Source organism: Engraulis encrasicolus, chromosome 1 (assembly GCF_034702125.1).
Source record: "Engraulis encrasicolus isolate BLACKSEA-1 chromosome 1, IST_EnEncr_1.0, whole genome shotgun sequence".
Classification (NCBI taxonomy): Eukaryota; Metazoa; Chordata; class Actinopteri; order Clupeiformes; family Engraulidae; genus Engraulis; species Engraulis encrasicolus.
Window position 1 is genome coordinate 48830113 of NC_085857.1, and position 16574 is coordinate 48846686.

At 45.2% G+C, this 16574-nt stretch overlaps 1 protein-coding gene across 1 annotated transcript in view; it reads right to left on the reverse strand.

Moving 5' to 3' along the window:
- The window catches only part of LOC134457913 (complement C3-like), a 72497-nt gene extending 66942 nt beyond the window's left edge, over positions 1-5555 (reverse strand). The window contains exon 1 of the mRNA XM_063209936.1: positions 5456-5555. Within this exon, the coding sequence (XP_063066006.1) occupies positions 5456-5532 (77 nt within the window). The 5' untranslated portion in view covers positions 5533-5555. The remainder of the gene's footprint in view (positions 1-5455) is intronic.
- Positions 5556-16574: the final 11019 nt, after the last annotated feature.

Below are 16574 nucleotides of genomic sequence, written 5' to 3' on the forward strand. Positions count from 1 at the left end.
ACTCGCTGCTCAAAGTAGGAGGCAGCATTTTTCTTACAGTCGGTCCCCCTACAATGCACACCCTTTACCGAGGTAATGCCACGTCCTCCACCTCGGTACGTACCGGGCCTAGCTGCAGTGTACCCAAACAACCGCCGGGTGGCACTTGGGAGCACTTGCTGTACGCTTTACCACCTGATAGTCTCTCTCTCTCTCTCTCTCTCTCTCTCTCTCTCTCTCTCTCTCTCACACTCACACACACACACACACACACACACACACACTTTCTCTTGCATACACACAATACACATTCAAGCGCAAATGGGTAGGCAACATTTATTACCATATGGAATATTTTAGACGATGTTGACGGCATATTAATTATGCTCATATTCACCCGCACGCACCGATTCAGCGGATAACAACATGCCTATAAATTGTGTGAGAACACCTCCAGGAAGTAGGAAGAGTCATAAAAAGAATAGCCTAAATAACGTAATGAATTTTTTTTTTTTTTTAAATGATGATCGGATGAATTGCCATTAATGTGCAAGCTCTGACAAAATGTAAACTGAGTGTAGCCAGAAGCCATACCGATTCTCGCATCGCAAGATTTGAAACGTCTAATATTGCAACTTCAGACTTGTTTTCTGAATGTGGATACTTTTTTCGTTTGGTAAAAATTACTGAGAGTGCAATACACCTCACCGCAGTAACCTAACAGCGCTTCGTTTGAGCGTGTAAGCGTTGGCTATTTATCTCACATCGCCAACAGCTGGGGCGATAACCTAACCTACACTTCCCTAATGAATTTAATGTTGTCACATTGGCAAAAATTAGCAAGCGACTGATATTGCTGTTTTCGTGCTCAAATTAAGTGTAACCAACTGTCGGGTTATTTGTCGCAGGTGAGAAAGTACACATTTTTCTAGCGACACCTCTCCTTGTTACCAAATACCCTGGAGAGTACACTGTACACCACAAATACGCCAAGACACAAATATTGAGTTTTAAAACAATATTTATTAACTAACAGAAATCTAAAAGAGTCCCGGGGCACCCCAAATGTAGGCCTATACAAGTCCGAAATTCCAAACCCAGTCCCATGTCCATTTCCTTGGAGATCCCCCCCACAGTCATCAGTTCCGAAGGAGGCGGAGGAGCGGTGGCCAGGTGTCCATTCATTGCGAGGCTGGGGAGACAGGAAGAGCTTGGTGACAGTAGGCTTGATTCCATAGGCAGTCCAAATGACACTCACTTCCATAATTAAGTAGGCTACGCAGGTAATCGCTGCACTTATTCCACGTGATTTACAACACTGCACTCGCTAGTACATTAGGGGTGAAGTTACACAGCACTCGCACACAGCACGGCTCACTGCAAACAATGTGTGCTGCGATTCACCTGGGTAGGCCAGCGGTGTTAAAAGTGAGTCCAAGTACAACTGGGTTTGGAGAGAGAGAGAGAGGGGAAATATATGCTGGGAAATATATGCAATGTCATCTCATAATCATGGAGTTCCTCATGCGATTTCATCTGGGTCAGTCAGAAATGCATGCACCCTGCGCACCGGGAAGTGTGTTTTTTCAAACAAGAAAACTGGTTCATCATATGCATGGCTTAAACTGACTTTAATGTTTGCCAACGTGCTATAGTTTTCCTCTCATAATAGCACCTGGCGACTGTGACCACAGTTAGATGACCTCGCGCGCGTAAACCCATTAAAATATAGCCTAGCCTTCTGTGACCATTCAGAGCAATATGAACCAATCAGGTCGGCGTTGCTAGTAAGCAAAATACATCCCTGATACTTAACTAAAATAAGATGCATTTGTCTAATATTTGGAGACATCGCCTTGCTCTTTCTGTGGGGAATTAAGCGCCTCTCTCCCTCGCGCTCTCTCTCTCCCTCTCTCGCCCACACACACACACACACACACACACACACACACACACACACACACACACACACACACACACACACACACACACACACACACACACACACACTGTTTGGAGAGGACGCATTTAAACTGTTGCAGTTTAGGCAGTAGGGGAGAGCAGGGACTAATGAAACACGGGACGAATGAAACACTGCGATTTACTCGAAAACTTGAACATATCCGAAAGTATGAAAAGTCAAAGTTGTCAGGTTTACAGGCAAAGGGGATTTAAGTGTCAGTAGACACTGTCGGGACGAATGAAACACCCGTTTCATCCGTCCCTCTCGCCCATTGACTTAAAGCAGGATCAAAATATAACAGCCGACTCCTCTACCTGTTTGAATTAGTGCAGCCTTACAGGGAAGACGTTAATTTGGCATAGGTCAACTGCAAGAGACTACTAATTTGTGACTTGACGTGATGTGTGAATAATTAGGCTACGATATGCAACAGGCATATTTAGCCGCAGTCAGTCATTCATTGGGTGAATGTCCCGACCCTGTGTATCCGCGTGCATGCATGGGGTGGGGAAAAATACATCAAGCGTGCCATCACCACCCATCCCCCCCGGACCCACGAAACCCACTGAAGATCCAAGCAATTGTAGTCTGTCAGTATTTTAGTGTGTGCCCAGGTAGTTGAATTCCTGGCATGGCCTGGTTATCTCAATAGTGCCAAGAAGATGTTTGCCCTCAGGCTAGTCTGTTCATAAAGCGCATGTTCGGTTTGCTGTAATAGGCTACGATCAGTAAGCCTCAACTTGTCTGTCGTGTCTTTTCCTTCTTTCGCTATTTTGTAAAATAGGCCCACGTTAAAGCCTAAATACGATAATAGGCCTAAATAAGGCTAATAAAGTAAGCTAAATAAGTCAGGCCTAAATAAAGTTGTTTTAGCCTATGAACTCAGGCAATGCAGAAATTTGCGGAGGGCTTTTGGATATCTTGGCCTAATAGGCTACCGATGGCTTTATGAACTTCATGACTGGGCTACAAGATAGTCTTGACTTGTAGACCACCAACATCTGATGCTGAAGTGGGGGAGGGTGGTTTTTTCACTTCAAATGTTCCCCGACACAGACACACACACACACACACACACACACACACACACACACACACACACACACACACACACACACACACACACAGAGATACGCGCTAATCGCTCTCTCTCCCCGTCTCTCCCTCTCTTTCTCATTGTTGCTATACGTGCATCTGGATAGACATAGGCAGTGTGGTCACCCAGCACATTTTCATAGAAATGCTGTGTTTTTTTAATGAAATCTTTATTCAGTTATTTGTGAACAGTCTCTGCGTTTCTCTTTCGATGTTGCGTCACCGTGGACAAGTGTCTGCTCGAAAACTTAATGCAAAGCGGCTAAAATTTTCAGAACGTGTTGAACTTTTCAGAACATGAATGTTTGTCTGTGGGGGAGGGGGTGGGTTACAGCAGGGACTGCACAGCCTTTTGTGACATGTCGTGGCGCGACAGGTTATCCAGCCTCCGAAGGAGTCATAGTTCCCCAGTCATACTGTTGGTTCGCATCTCCACCGAAGCAACGGAATTTGCAGTCCTAATCACAGATGATTAGCCACACCTGGTGTAACAGATGTCTTGTCATGTGTGCATCACATCCCCAGTTAACCGGAATCCCGTCGATTGCGCACAACAGCGCATTGAAAGGATGAAATGTTCACAAGCACCAATACAAAAAAAACGTCTTCAACCTATTAGTCCGTAGGCTATCCTGAGGATATCCGTTCCTGACTTGAATAGGTAGTGCAGAAATAATTAACTAAATAATTATTATAATTATTACTATTATAATTATTAATAATAGGCCTAATTAAATAATCACTTAGCCTATAAGTTAGGAGCGGAATTGAGACGGTGAATGCAGGACAGAATAATGAAAACAAAACACCATCGACTGGCGGTCTTGTTTAGGGATCACGCTTGTGTTATTATCAAATACCCAATGTTACGGCTGACTCTTTCCACTTGTAGCCTAAAACTGAGGGAGGGATCAACGTACAATGAGCTACACTGAAGCAGATTACTCTGCTTCGCAAAAGAAAAACAGTGCACCAATAATACCCCCGTCTTCAACCTACTATTTAGGCTACCAGATATATAGGCTAGTAATGGTATTAAGTTGTGCTACCTTGTTTTTTGTGGTAACGACAGTGTATATCAGGTTAATAGCCTGCAATAGGGGAAGCGGCATGCGCCAGTTTTAAAGACGGAATGTCGTCGACAAATGTAAAATCACCTCTCTCATGCTGACATGACGGGGCACTACTTCATTAGGCTACAATGTTGTTCATGTCTGTTTGACTCACACTATACGAGTGGTTCAATTTGTGTTTGTGTGCTCATCGCACAAATGAGACAGACAGGCTTGCTTGATAGGGCTACACAAAGCAAGCGACATCGGTCCACTAAAAATGGTCCGAACTCCGCCGCTTGATTTCATGTCTCCTCAGTCTCTCCATTACGGTTTATTAGCCTACTCTGTTTTGCTATTTTCGTTATTCTTAGCCCTGGCATTAGAGATGAAGCAACTGTGATCAGTGAGGTTGTGGAAACGGTTGAATAGGCCTATGGTCCTAAATTGGAAGCGGCCGATGCCAGTTTTGAAGACAGAATGTCGTCGCCAAATTTAAAATTTGATCTCTCTCATGCTGGCGTCACGGGACACACTTAGCCTAATTACAATGGTGTTCCTGTCTGATTGACTCGGTTTTAATTGTCTTTACCGGTTCAAATTGTAGTAGGTATGCAAACTCTGTATCCCGAGGATACCCGTTCCTGGCTTGAATAGTGCCGAAATAAGTTAGGGACGGATTGGGAGACGGTGAATGCAAGACAGAAAAAAGTCGAGTTTAAATTCACATGGTGGTCTTGTTTAGGGCTCACACTTGTGTTATTATCAAATGCCCAATGCTAAATAAAACATGCAATTTGCTGACTGTATTTCTACTACTACTAAAACTGGGGGATGGACAATGGGAGCACAGACAGACGTAGCCTACAAGCACAGGCAGACGCTGCTCTGCAAAAGCAGTGCTATACTGCCCCCCGCATTCCGAATGGCCACAGGGTGTAATGATCACGGTACGCTGCCGCGGCCCGGCACGGTAATGAGCAGATTGAAGTTACACCATCTGTATGTCTTGGGAAATCACGTTAGAAAAAACTGTCCAATTTGTTTGCCAAGCATTCAACTCCACCTTTATTACACTATGCAGATCTCGTGTTGATCAAGCTTTTTTATGCTTGGTTGCGACCGTGCCTATTTCCAATGTCAGGAACTGACATCAGCAAGATGGCATCAGTGGCATAACAGAAAAGTCAAAGTTCAAAGGAAAGTTCCAGCCAATGTCAATATGCACTTGTATTGCTCAAACTACCTTTGAGTTGACTCAATGATTTTGTGGTTCAGCCATTTGCGAGATCCAGGCCATTCTGTTGGGGGCATGGTTTGTTTACATTTAAAAAGAAATTAAATAAAAAAGGTTGAGCCTACTCACAGTGGGTCGGCGGTTGAGAGAGTGGGTAGAGAGAGAGCCACAAGGGCAGACCACACCACCACCAGGTCCACACACATCCTGATCTTCTGCCCGTTTGATCCTACTGGCATGAATATTAAAGTAAAACATATAGAAAGAAGCATCCAATAGACATATCACCAACAACACAGAGCGCACCGTAGCCTAGTTAATTCTTTCCATCTGGCTACTCTAGATTCTAGTAGATTCTTCAGAAAGCTGTGAAGTAGGGTACAAATGCATTTTTTGTATATAGGTATTACTAGTATAGGTGGTTTAGTATGAACAACAAACCAACAAAACAAAAACAAAAATCAAGGGTGTTCTGCCACTGTACTGTCTGGTCCTGAGTCTGTGTCTGGGAAGCTGTATGTGGATATTTCTGAAATAAAAACAACAACATTTTGGCCCCTCCTTTTCACCCTCTTCCCTCTCCTCTACCTCTGCTCTCTGACCAATGAGGAGCGAGGGAATAATTTACTTCAGATGCAGGAGGCTTTTCTCTAATCTCTCTCTCTCTCTCTCTCTCTCAAAGAGCAGTGTCTGTTCCCGAGCCTCTGTTCAGAACACTGTTTGTTCCTCGGTCTGTGCCTATGACCCTATGCATAGACGCAGGCACAGGCACAGGCAAGGCAGTTGAATAGGGCACTTTATGTCTTGGGGGCCTCCACAGAATTAGACCCTAATAATACCCTATCCTGTGCGATATCTGCGCAAAAAACGTTTCTGTTCCTGGGCCAGTGCCTGCGTACAACCCCGAATCTGACTTTTAAATATAGTGTGTACTGTACGTACCTGTATTCTGTATCATCTACTTTGCCTCCAGCCCCTGATCCTGTGTAACTTATATCTGTGCAGTATCCGTGAGTATGCGATAGTGGGTTTGTCTGAAGAGCAGTAGTATCCGGTCTAGGTGATGACTGTCCATGCAAATCTCTCCAAATCTGCCTGATAGGCCTATATATCCACACTCCAGTCCGGGGGGGCACTATTATCTTCCCTCTTCCCGTCTCTTCTCCCCCCTCCTCCCTTCCTCCAGTTCTCCTTGCACACGCCATTTCCAGTCAGTAGATTGGGCAATGAGCTTGTGTGTGTGTGTGTGTGTGTGTGTGTGTGTGTACAGGGTCAACGGCCTATGGAGTTTGAGGAGGGCAGGTGTGTGTGTGTGTGTGTGTGTGTGTGTGTGTGTGTGTGTGTGTGTGTGTGTGTGTGTGTGTGTGTGTGTGTGTGTGTGTGTGTGTGTGTGTGTGTGTCCATTGGTCCATTGGCAGGATCAGAAGCGTGCAAAAGGTGGAGAAGAGTTATTGTGTTGTGATTCCACAAGAGGCTTAGCTCTCCAGGGGACAGATCAAGGAGTGCGAGGACACAAAGATTAAAAATGAAATTAGATTTTTTTAATGTGGAACTTCAGAATTAACAAAAGGTGTGTCAAGGGTCAAAGTTCAAACAAAGGTTTCAAAGAAAGTTTTTCAGCGGCCCAACATGAAAGTCTCTCCTTGGCATGTCAACAATAAACTTAAAACTAGGTCTTACACATATCCTCTTTTTAAATGGAACATAAACTTCAACTCTAACCGGGCAAATACACAGGCCGCGACAAGAGCGAGGTGAGCGACACGTTACGTGACAAAAGCGATTCTGGAGACTAGAGGTGATTCGCACACCGAGAGCGACAGTTTGTAGTTGAACTCCTGGCTATGTTATGCTAATGAGCTATGATGCGATTCAGTGACAGGCCGCGACAGCCAATGACTGTATAGAGGTCAGTGACCACAACCAATGGGAATGTTTGAATACTTGCGTTCTGCTTGTAACGGACATACTCTAGTCCAGTGTTTCCCAACCTTTTTTGTGCCAAGGCACACTTTTTCCCTTGAAAAAATCTCGCGGCACACCACCAACCAAAAATGATGAAATAATGAAAACAAATAATTAGGCTATCTGATAAGAATGACTATATTGTTAATATAGGCGACTACAAAGTGTCTTGAATAGCAATCAAATAAACACAAAACTGTATTGTTTTAGTCATATTTTATATTTCCTCTTTCAAATAAAAAGTGCTTAATGTTCACTTCTTAAAGAAGCTATAAACTTCAAAGTAGGCCTACAATTTACAAATTGTTATTCTGTCCAAAAGCATTCTATTAGCAGGAATACAGAAAATAGAAATAATGCTTATTCTGACACATTTCGGAAATATTTCACTGAAGATGCATATGTACAAATATCAATCTCTGTAGGCCTATATTTTACTCAGTTAATCTTAATGTGAAACCTATGCGTATTTCACCTTTGGCTAAGGCCCGCCCTAAAATGCCGTTTGACCACAATCACAGCGCTGCAACAGGACGAGGTCGGTGGTCAGAAGTCGGACAGTTTGACAGCGCTCCATGAACTCAAAGCGGAAATCTCATGTTTTCAAATGCAAAATATTACGGTCATATTATTATTAAAAACTTATTGGAAATTGTGCCAGGGGTGTTTGTGACAAAGGTGCAAGTTTCCCCGCGAGGTAACAGGAGGTAATCGCTTTCCCCTTTCCCTAAAACCGGGCTATATTATGCTTACCGGCAGTTGGATAGTCTGGCTTGAAGGGTCTCGGCATCCTCACACTCGACAGCACGCGGACCAACAAACTACGTTGTGTGCTCAATCATGCCACCACCTCACTCGTTTAACTTTTCAGTAAGGTTGTAAGCAAAACACAAATCTGTTTCAGGGTAGGATTTTGGTTTTCTGACCTAATTAATGAAGAAACAGCGCTAGCAAAGTTAACTATCAGTCACGTCTGGAGGATTGTTTTGACTAGCAGCTGATGGACGTTTTTTGTTAGGGCTATTGAAGATACATCAATGCAATTCGCTACCTGCTGCCACCTAGTGATAAGGAATTATTTCATGCTTAGGACGCCAGCCAACCTGCAGACACATAGGCTACTAGATGAAATGACAGGCATTATTTGCTGATAATAACTGTGATGCGATGAAATAGTTAATCTGTCATACGCATGAAATTGGTGACGTCATTACGTGAAGGTAAGACTTCTGGGAGTTATTATTATATCCATGAAGATGCTAGGAGCATAAAGTTATGTCTGTGTTATCCTGATTTATTAATAAAAGACCTCAATGATAAATACAGCCTGGCATTTTCATGACATGGTGTCAGAAGTGGCCCAGGGACTGCAGTGATCTACGCGAGGAGAAAGATTCGACTGAAGTAAGCGACGACCGAGATGGCAAAGTTTCACGCACCGGAATCGTTTGACTTCACCCAGCCGTCCGCATGGCCGGTATGGAGACAACGCTTCTCTCGCTATAGAATCGCTATGAAACTCGACAAAGAGGACGGCGAAATTCAAGTAAACACTCTACTCTACGCGATGGGTAAGGAGGCTGAACCCATTTTCAGTACTTTTACTTTTCCGGATGAGATTGAGGATTACTATGGGGAAACAATGAAAAAGTTCGACGAACATTTTGTCCCTAAACGGAATGTTATCCACGAGCGGGCATGCTTTCACAGACGCTCACAGAGGCATGGTGAGAGCGTGGAGGCGTTCGTGAGACACTTGTATGAACTGGCGGAGTATTGCGACTTCGGTGCGACGAAAGACGAGCAGATACGGGATCGCATCGTCATTGGATTAGTGGACATGGAAGTATCACAAAAACTGCAGCTGGAGCCGGACTTGACTTTAGAAAAAGCTATCAACATGGCTCGACAGTCAGAGCTTATCAAGGCACAAAGCACCACCCGATCACCAGAGAGTGAAGTAAGTGAGCCAAAACAATTAAAAAATGCAGAGAGAAAACAAAGTAATGCTAAAGCTAAAAGTGGGCAACAAGGAAATGCATGCCAGCGATGTGGCAGAGTGCACGAGTTTGGAGCATGTCCAGCAAACGGCAAACAGTGCCGCAAATGCAGTAAAAAGGGACATTTTGAAGCTGTGTGCAAAACGAAAGCAGTGCGTGCAGTGGCAGCTGCTAACAGTGACAGTGACGAGGGCAGCTCTTGGCTATTAGGAGCCATTACTGAGGACAACGATGTCGACGAGGACAAGTGGCTTGTAGATCTACAAATTAAAGGGAAAGCTGTGCAATTTAGGATTGACACAGGCGCAGATATTACAGTGATTTCAGAGAACACATTCCTCAGCCTGCCCCAGCACCCTGTGTTAAAGGACACAAAAGCTGTTTTCACTAGTCCTGGTGGGAAACTGGATTGCAAAGGCAAATTCTTAGCAGAGACTGAGAAACGTGGTGTGAAACACCAATTCTGGATTTATGTGATGAGGGGCCCATTCACCACCAACCTGCTGGGTAGGAGAATAGCTTCTGAAATGGGGCTGATTCGCAGAGTGGATGGGATTGAAAGCTACGAGGATGTTTTTGGAGATATTGGACTTTTGAAGTGTGAGCCTGTGAAAATTGAGCTCCAGCCCGATGCCACTCCTTATAGCCTCGCCACACCCCGCCGCATTCCCTTCCCGATCATGCCTCAGGTGGTTGAGGAGCTGAGGCGCATGCAGTCTTTGGGCATCATAGAGGAGGTGCACGAAGCCACAGACTGGTGCGCCCCCATGGTGCCAGTTATCAAAAAGAACAAAAAGCCCAGAATATGTGTGGACTTAAAAAAACTTAACAAAGCAGTGAAACGAGAGCGATTCATCCTGCCTACGCTTGAGGACATCGCACCAATGCTCTCAGGCGCCACAGTGTTCTCCACTGTCGACGCTTCTAGTGGATTTTGGCAAATACCACTAGATGGCAACAGCAGGAGGCTCACCACATTCATCACGCCGGTGGGTCGGTTCTGTTTCCGGAGGCTGCCATTTGGCATAACCTCGGCCCCAGAGATTTTCCAGCAGAAAATGAGTGCCCTCCTGAGGGACCATGAAGGCGCCGTGGTCGTCATGGATGACGTCCTGATCTTTGGCAAGGACAGAGAGGACCACGACAAGAATCTTCGAAAGGTGCTGGAGACGATCAGAGCGTCTGGACTGAAGCTCAACCGCAGAAAGTGCCAGTTTGGAAAATCTGAGATCCAGTACTTTGGCCATGTGATAGGCAAAGATGGCATTAGGGCGGATGAGAGTAAAGTCAGAGCAATAACAGAGCTACCGCGCCCCACCAACACAACAGAGCTACGCCAGACCATCGGGATGGTCAACTACTTGGGAAAATTCCTCCCTGCCCTCTCATCTGTCATGCACCCCATCAACAGCCTGCTGAAAAAGGACGCCGCTTGGGTGTGGGGAGAGGCACAGGAGGAGGCGTTCAAGAAGGTAAAGCAAATGCTGACCTCCACTCCAGTACTGGCGTACTACGATGCATCCAGACCTACTGTAGTCAGTGCCTATGCCAGCAGCTACGGTCTGGGGGCTGCGTTGCTACAGGAGCAGGGGGATGGACTACGACCAGTGGCCTTCTGTTCCAGAACGTTGACGGAGACTGAGCGACGGTATTCTCAAATCGAGAAAGAGTGCCTCGCCAGCGTGTGGGCATGTGAGCGGTTCACCAGGTATCTGCAGGGAATGGAGAAATTCTGTTTACAGACAGATCACAAACCGCTCGTTCCTCTCATAAACTCGTACGACCTCGACAAAGCACCTGTGAGATGTCAGCGGCTGCTTATGCGTCTCATGAAGTTCAACGCCGACGCCGTGCATGTCCCAGGGAAGCAACTTGTTGTGGCAGACACGCTGTCGCGCAACCCTCTGCCAGACAGAGACACGTCGGACACGGAAGAAAAGGTCAAAGCCTACGTACAAGCCGTGATCGAGTCAAGACCAATCACAGGAGACAGACTGGACGCGATTAGGTCAGCCACTGACCAGGACACTGATCTACAGACTGTCATCCGCTACACCAGGGCCGGCTGGCCAGGTCAGTTATCACGCATTCCACACACACTACACGAGTTCCATGCTGCTAGGGCACACTTGTCAGTAGCAGAAGGACTTCTCCTGTATAATGACAGGATTGTCATTCCTCGCTCTCTGCGAGCAGATGTACTGTCCCAGCTACACAAAGGCCATCAGGGGCTTACCAAGTGTCGCAGAAGGGCCAGCATGTCGGTGTGGTGGCCAGGGATAGGCCACGCCATCACCAAAATAGTGAGTACATGTGAATTCTGCCTTAAGAACAAGCCTACGCAGAGGCGGGAGCCACTGATAACCACGCCCCTGCCCAGTGGTCCGTGGCAAAGGATTGCCGCTGACCTCTGTGAACAAGATGGTAAGCAGTACCTCATTGTTGTGGACTATTACTCGCGGGACATTGAAATAGCACAGCTGACTACCACTACCAGTCAGCAAGTGATAGCTCGCCTGAAAAGCATGTTTGTGAGGTGGGGTATACCCTTGGAGCTGGTTTCAGATAACGCTACCCAGTTCACTTCAGCTGAGTTCCAAGCATTCAGTGAGCAGTACAACTTCACACACACTAAGTCTAGTCCCCATTATCCACAAGCCAATGGAGCTGCCGAGCGGAGCGTTGCCACAGCAAAGCGCATACTGCGGCAGCCAGACCCTCACCTAGCCCTTATGAGCTACAGGGCTACACCAATCACCGCAACAGGCCAGAGTCCAGCTCAACTCGCCATCGGACGACAGATCAGGACAACTGTTCCAGTCCTGCCTGCACAGCTGGCCCCGAGTCCTGTTGACACCGACGCTGTGAGGAGCAAAGACCAACAAGCCAAAAGTGCCTACCGCTTCTTCTACAACAGACGGCACTCGGCTCGTCCCTTAACTGTACTGGAGTCAGGTCAACGCGTCAACCTCAAGTTGGATGGAGAGAAAGGCTGGAAGACTCCAGCAAAGGTCATCGCGCAGGCACCTGAGCCCAGGTCCTACTACGTCCAAACAGACCAAGGGACACTCACCCGTCGGAACCGCCGACACATCCAGGAAGTGCCGGGGTCACCAGAAAAGGTCACTGCATCAGAGACTAGTGACCAAAGCCAGCCCAGTTCCAGTGACCCGGGCTCCCCTTCCTTTCCTGCGATGGGGCCTGTCACTCCCGGTCCCACTGTGTCCCAAAGCCTACCGCCAACCACACCCAAAAGACCTGGGAGAGTTACTAACCCTCCTGCCTGGTTAAAGGACTATGTGCCTAAATAGACCTGAAGGTGGAAAAAAAAAAAAACAAAAAAAAGGGAAAAAGTGAAATGTAACAGAAATGCAATATGGTTTCAATGTTGAATGTTTTATGTTGCAGATTCTTGACAGGTTGTGATAACTTACTGGAGTTAATGAGTTTAACAGTTTATTAATGAGTTCAATTGTTTAATGGTACCTAAATGAAAGAAGTAAGAATGACAGTAACAGGAATTGAAGTAATAACCAGCCATTTATGTTATGCTTTATTACAGGTTTATTTTTGAAGTAATATGCTGGGAATTTAAGTTGTAAACAAGTGACTGATTTAATGGTAATGATTTACTTTACTAAGGGGGGAGATGTGATGCGATGAAATAGTTAATCTGTCATACGCATAAAATTGGTGACGTCATTACGTGAAGGTAAGACTTCTGCGAATTATTATTATATCCATGAAGATGCTAGGAGCATAAAGTTATGTCCGTGTTTTATCCTGAGTTTAATAAAAGACCTCAATGGTAAATACAGCCTGGCATTTTCATGACAATAACGGTGATAAATAAAAATAAAAACTCCCCAAGAATTTTCCACGGCACACCTGACGATCACTCACGGCACACTAGTGTGCCGCGGCACAGTGGTTGGGAAACACTGCTCTAGTCGCTTCAATCGCTCTTATCGCTTGCCGCTGCACAGAAGCGATTCTCTGTCGCTTCAATTGCGTCGCGGTCTGTGTATTTACCTGGTTACAGTCAGTCCAAACGAATGTCTCATTCAGGTAGTCCAGTACTTCTAGCCAGAGAATCCCTAAGCTATGAGAACGGTATCTACCATTGACTCCCATTATAGCCCCGTTGGCGAACGCAGCCAAGTGAAAGATGAATGGGAGCCTATTGGGCTAAATGGCTCAGCAGGGATTTGTGACGGTTCTGTTCTCTGGTTTGTAAAGATGTGTGCACATTCTGTACCTTATCATGGAAGTTGTATTAGAAGTGAAGTCTAAGGTTCCTGACATGACTTCGTTCTCCCAAAGACTTGTTAGCTTTGTCCTGCAACACACTAGCATTCGGCTAACACATGCTGGCTGAGGAATCTCTGCGACTATTCACGACCAGAGCTGACGAGAGACACTGGCTCAATTCGAAACAGGGAAGGCAGCTGTCCTTCCAGTGAGCTAACTGGACATCGAGTCATGAAGTGTGGATCGAAACGAAAAATTGCTTTATTTCCTCCCTCGGCAGTTGACTGCATTTGTGGACGTAAAGGGGATATTTGAGGTCAGCATCAGATGCTGGCTTCGCTGCCTTGGTACCCAACATGCTGTGCGCCACCTCCCTCTCAACCGGAAACCTGAAAAACAAATAGCAAATAGCATGCATAAGCTAAGCGCTAACGTGATGAACGTAACTCCCGCCATAGAATCGCCGTAACATCAAATGCGCAAGGCAGCGCACTCGTTAGTGCCGTTCGTAACGGCTGCCTCATCAGCTAACTTCACCTATCTGATCAGTGACCTGTTTATGTAGGAGTCATCGAGTCACTGCCTCCCGTTTCGAATTGAGCCGTAGGCTACTCTGACTGATCCTCGCAGAGACATCTACAGTCACACTCCTCATACCCCTCCACCACCGTCCAACATGTTAATTGAAGGTGCCCAAATTCTTAAGGATGAGCGCTGTCATTTCCTACCCCATTAACACTTACCGCTTTTCCACCACCCTAAATGCAACAACAGATGTCCACAACAATCATACCTTCAAACACATTGATATCTGAAGTCAGACTTGAAACTACAAAAACAAATGGCGAGGTGCCGTAAAGTCGACTGTCACGTGTTATGTCATTGCTATAGGCCTAGTTTAAATAAGGGTCATTTTCACGAATCTAACACTTGACAAGATGCAAACGTGTCGGCAAATGCTTTCACTTACTCTTATCTATCGAACGCAACTTCATTATTTCCAGGGAAAAATGTACACGGGCAGATACAATTATAAGAAGCATACAGCCCCATTGGGACCCATTCATTATTTACTTGGCTGCGAGAACATAGCTGCAGTGCCACTCCTGGCCACCAGCTAGTGACCGTTCTCGTACAATATTCCATTTTCTCTGTTCTAGCCTAGGGAGCTAAACCCCATACAGCTGAAAGATTCAATTTGCGGCCTCTAGGGGCGTCTAGATTTCTAGGCTACACTGCCCTTTAATCTAAGAACGCAGTAACTCTGAAAACGGCAAACTGAGAAAAAAGGCTTCAAAGTTTCCCGGGTGGCGCGACAACTGTGTTGTCGGTAAATTGGTGGTGACACTTCCTGGTAATGCTTGTTTAGGATAGAAATTTAATGCACACAAAAACCCCCCAAAAAACAACATTTATGTGTCTTTTTGCCACAAAAAAACGAGTTACTGCGTTCTTGGCTGGTATTACTGCCACAAAATGGAGTTACTGCAGGAGTTACTGCGTTCTTGGCTAGTATTACTGTCTACTCCCAAACCAGTCCCATTGGAACGTGCAGCAGTAACTCGCCGACTTACTGCGTTTTTGTTTTGTACGACATAACCTTACAATACAACAAGCAGTAACTTTTTTTTGGTCATTTTTGCACTTTCAAAATGAGTTTTCTCCAAAACGGGACGGTGTTGGACCACCATTTTTTGACACAAGACAAATGAGGTAGTATAAAACCCATTTCCGATATAAATTTTTTTTCGACCATTTTGAGTTACTGCGTTCTTGTTTTGCACGGCAGTACACTACTTCCACAATCAACAGTCTCTGAATCCCAAGGTAAGTAAATCCAAGTTTTCAGTCCGTTTTCCACAGGCAATTGACCAGGTAAGTATTTCCAGCAGAAATATGTCTTTGGAGGAAAAGCAGAGAGAGCGTGTGAAATCCTGGCTCCCCAACTCCACACTGACTCTCCTGAGTGTTCTACTTCTCACAAAGCTCTTCAGCTCATTAGCAGTCATCAATCACACCTGTGTTGGTGTATGCTGTGTGGAGGTGTGGAGCTCCTTGCTCCACCAGCAGATGAAGCCAGTTTGTCCTAGGCCTGTTCAATTCAAGCACTGCCTGTGTTGTTAACTTTTGAAGACAATAAATTGTGTTTCATCTTTTGATTTTGTTTTCTCACACACAAAAACAGTTACATAGTTTACAGGTGGTATAATACAGTGGTTTTCAAAGTGGGGGAAGAGATGCAAGGGGGGCCACAGAAGGTTGGCAGAAAAAGTATAGCACATCAAAATAAATAATTGATAAATGAGTGTGCACCAATCTAAACCACAATTAGCTAAACAATATCCCATTAGTTAAAAACTGCATAATAATCTATTGCAACTATGAACATTATTATTTTATACATCCCAGTGGGACACTGACACACACACACTTAGACTATGGTCGTGAAAAGGGGTGCGCAGAAAAAAAAATTGTATACCACAACGACGACCTATGTAAGGGGGGCCGGTAGGACTATATACAGCTCCAGGCCTTTTTATTAGAATACCATGAAAAAGTTGATTTATTTCCATAATTCCATCAATAATGTTAAACTGTCATGGATTGTAGATTCATGGCCCAGTTTTTTAACTATTCCAATCATTATTTTTTTTCTTTTTATATACGTGGGCCTTCCAGCTCAAAAAACCCATGAATTGGGGAATTCGCATTATTAGAATATTGTTATAAAATCACATTTTTTTTCATCAAAATTCGGGTCACATTAAATCAGTTGAAATTTGGTACTTTCTACATAACATGCAATGGTCAATACTTGGTTAGGACATTCTCTGTCTTCATAATGGCCGTGATGCGTTTAACATTGAAGTCAATGGCAAAAACAGTGCATGGGAGTTATGGAAGCCCAGATATCCTTGATGCTTTGCTGTCAGCTATTCTTGTTTGTTGACCTGGTGCCCCACACTTCTTTCTCCAATATACCCGAAGATTTCCATGCCACGTCTTGGTGTTAACTCACCAGTTTAATTCTA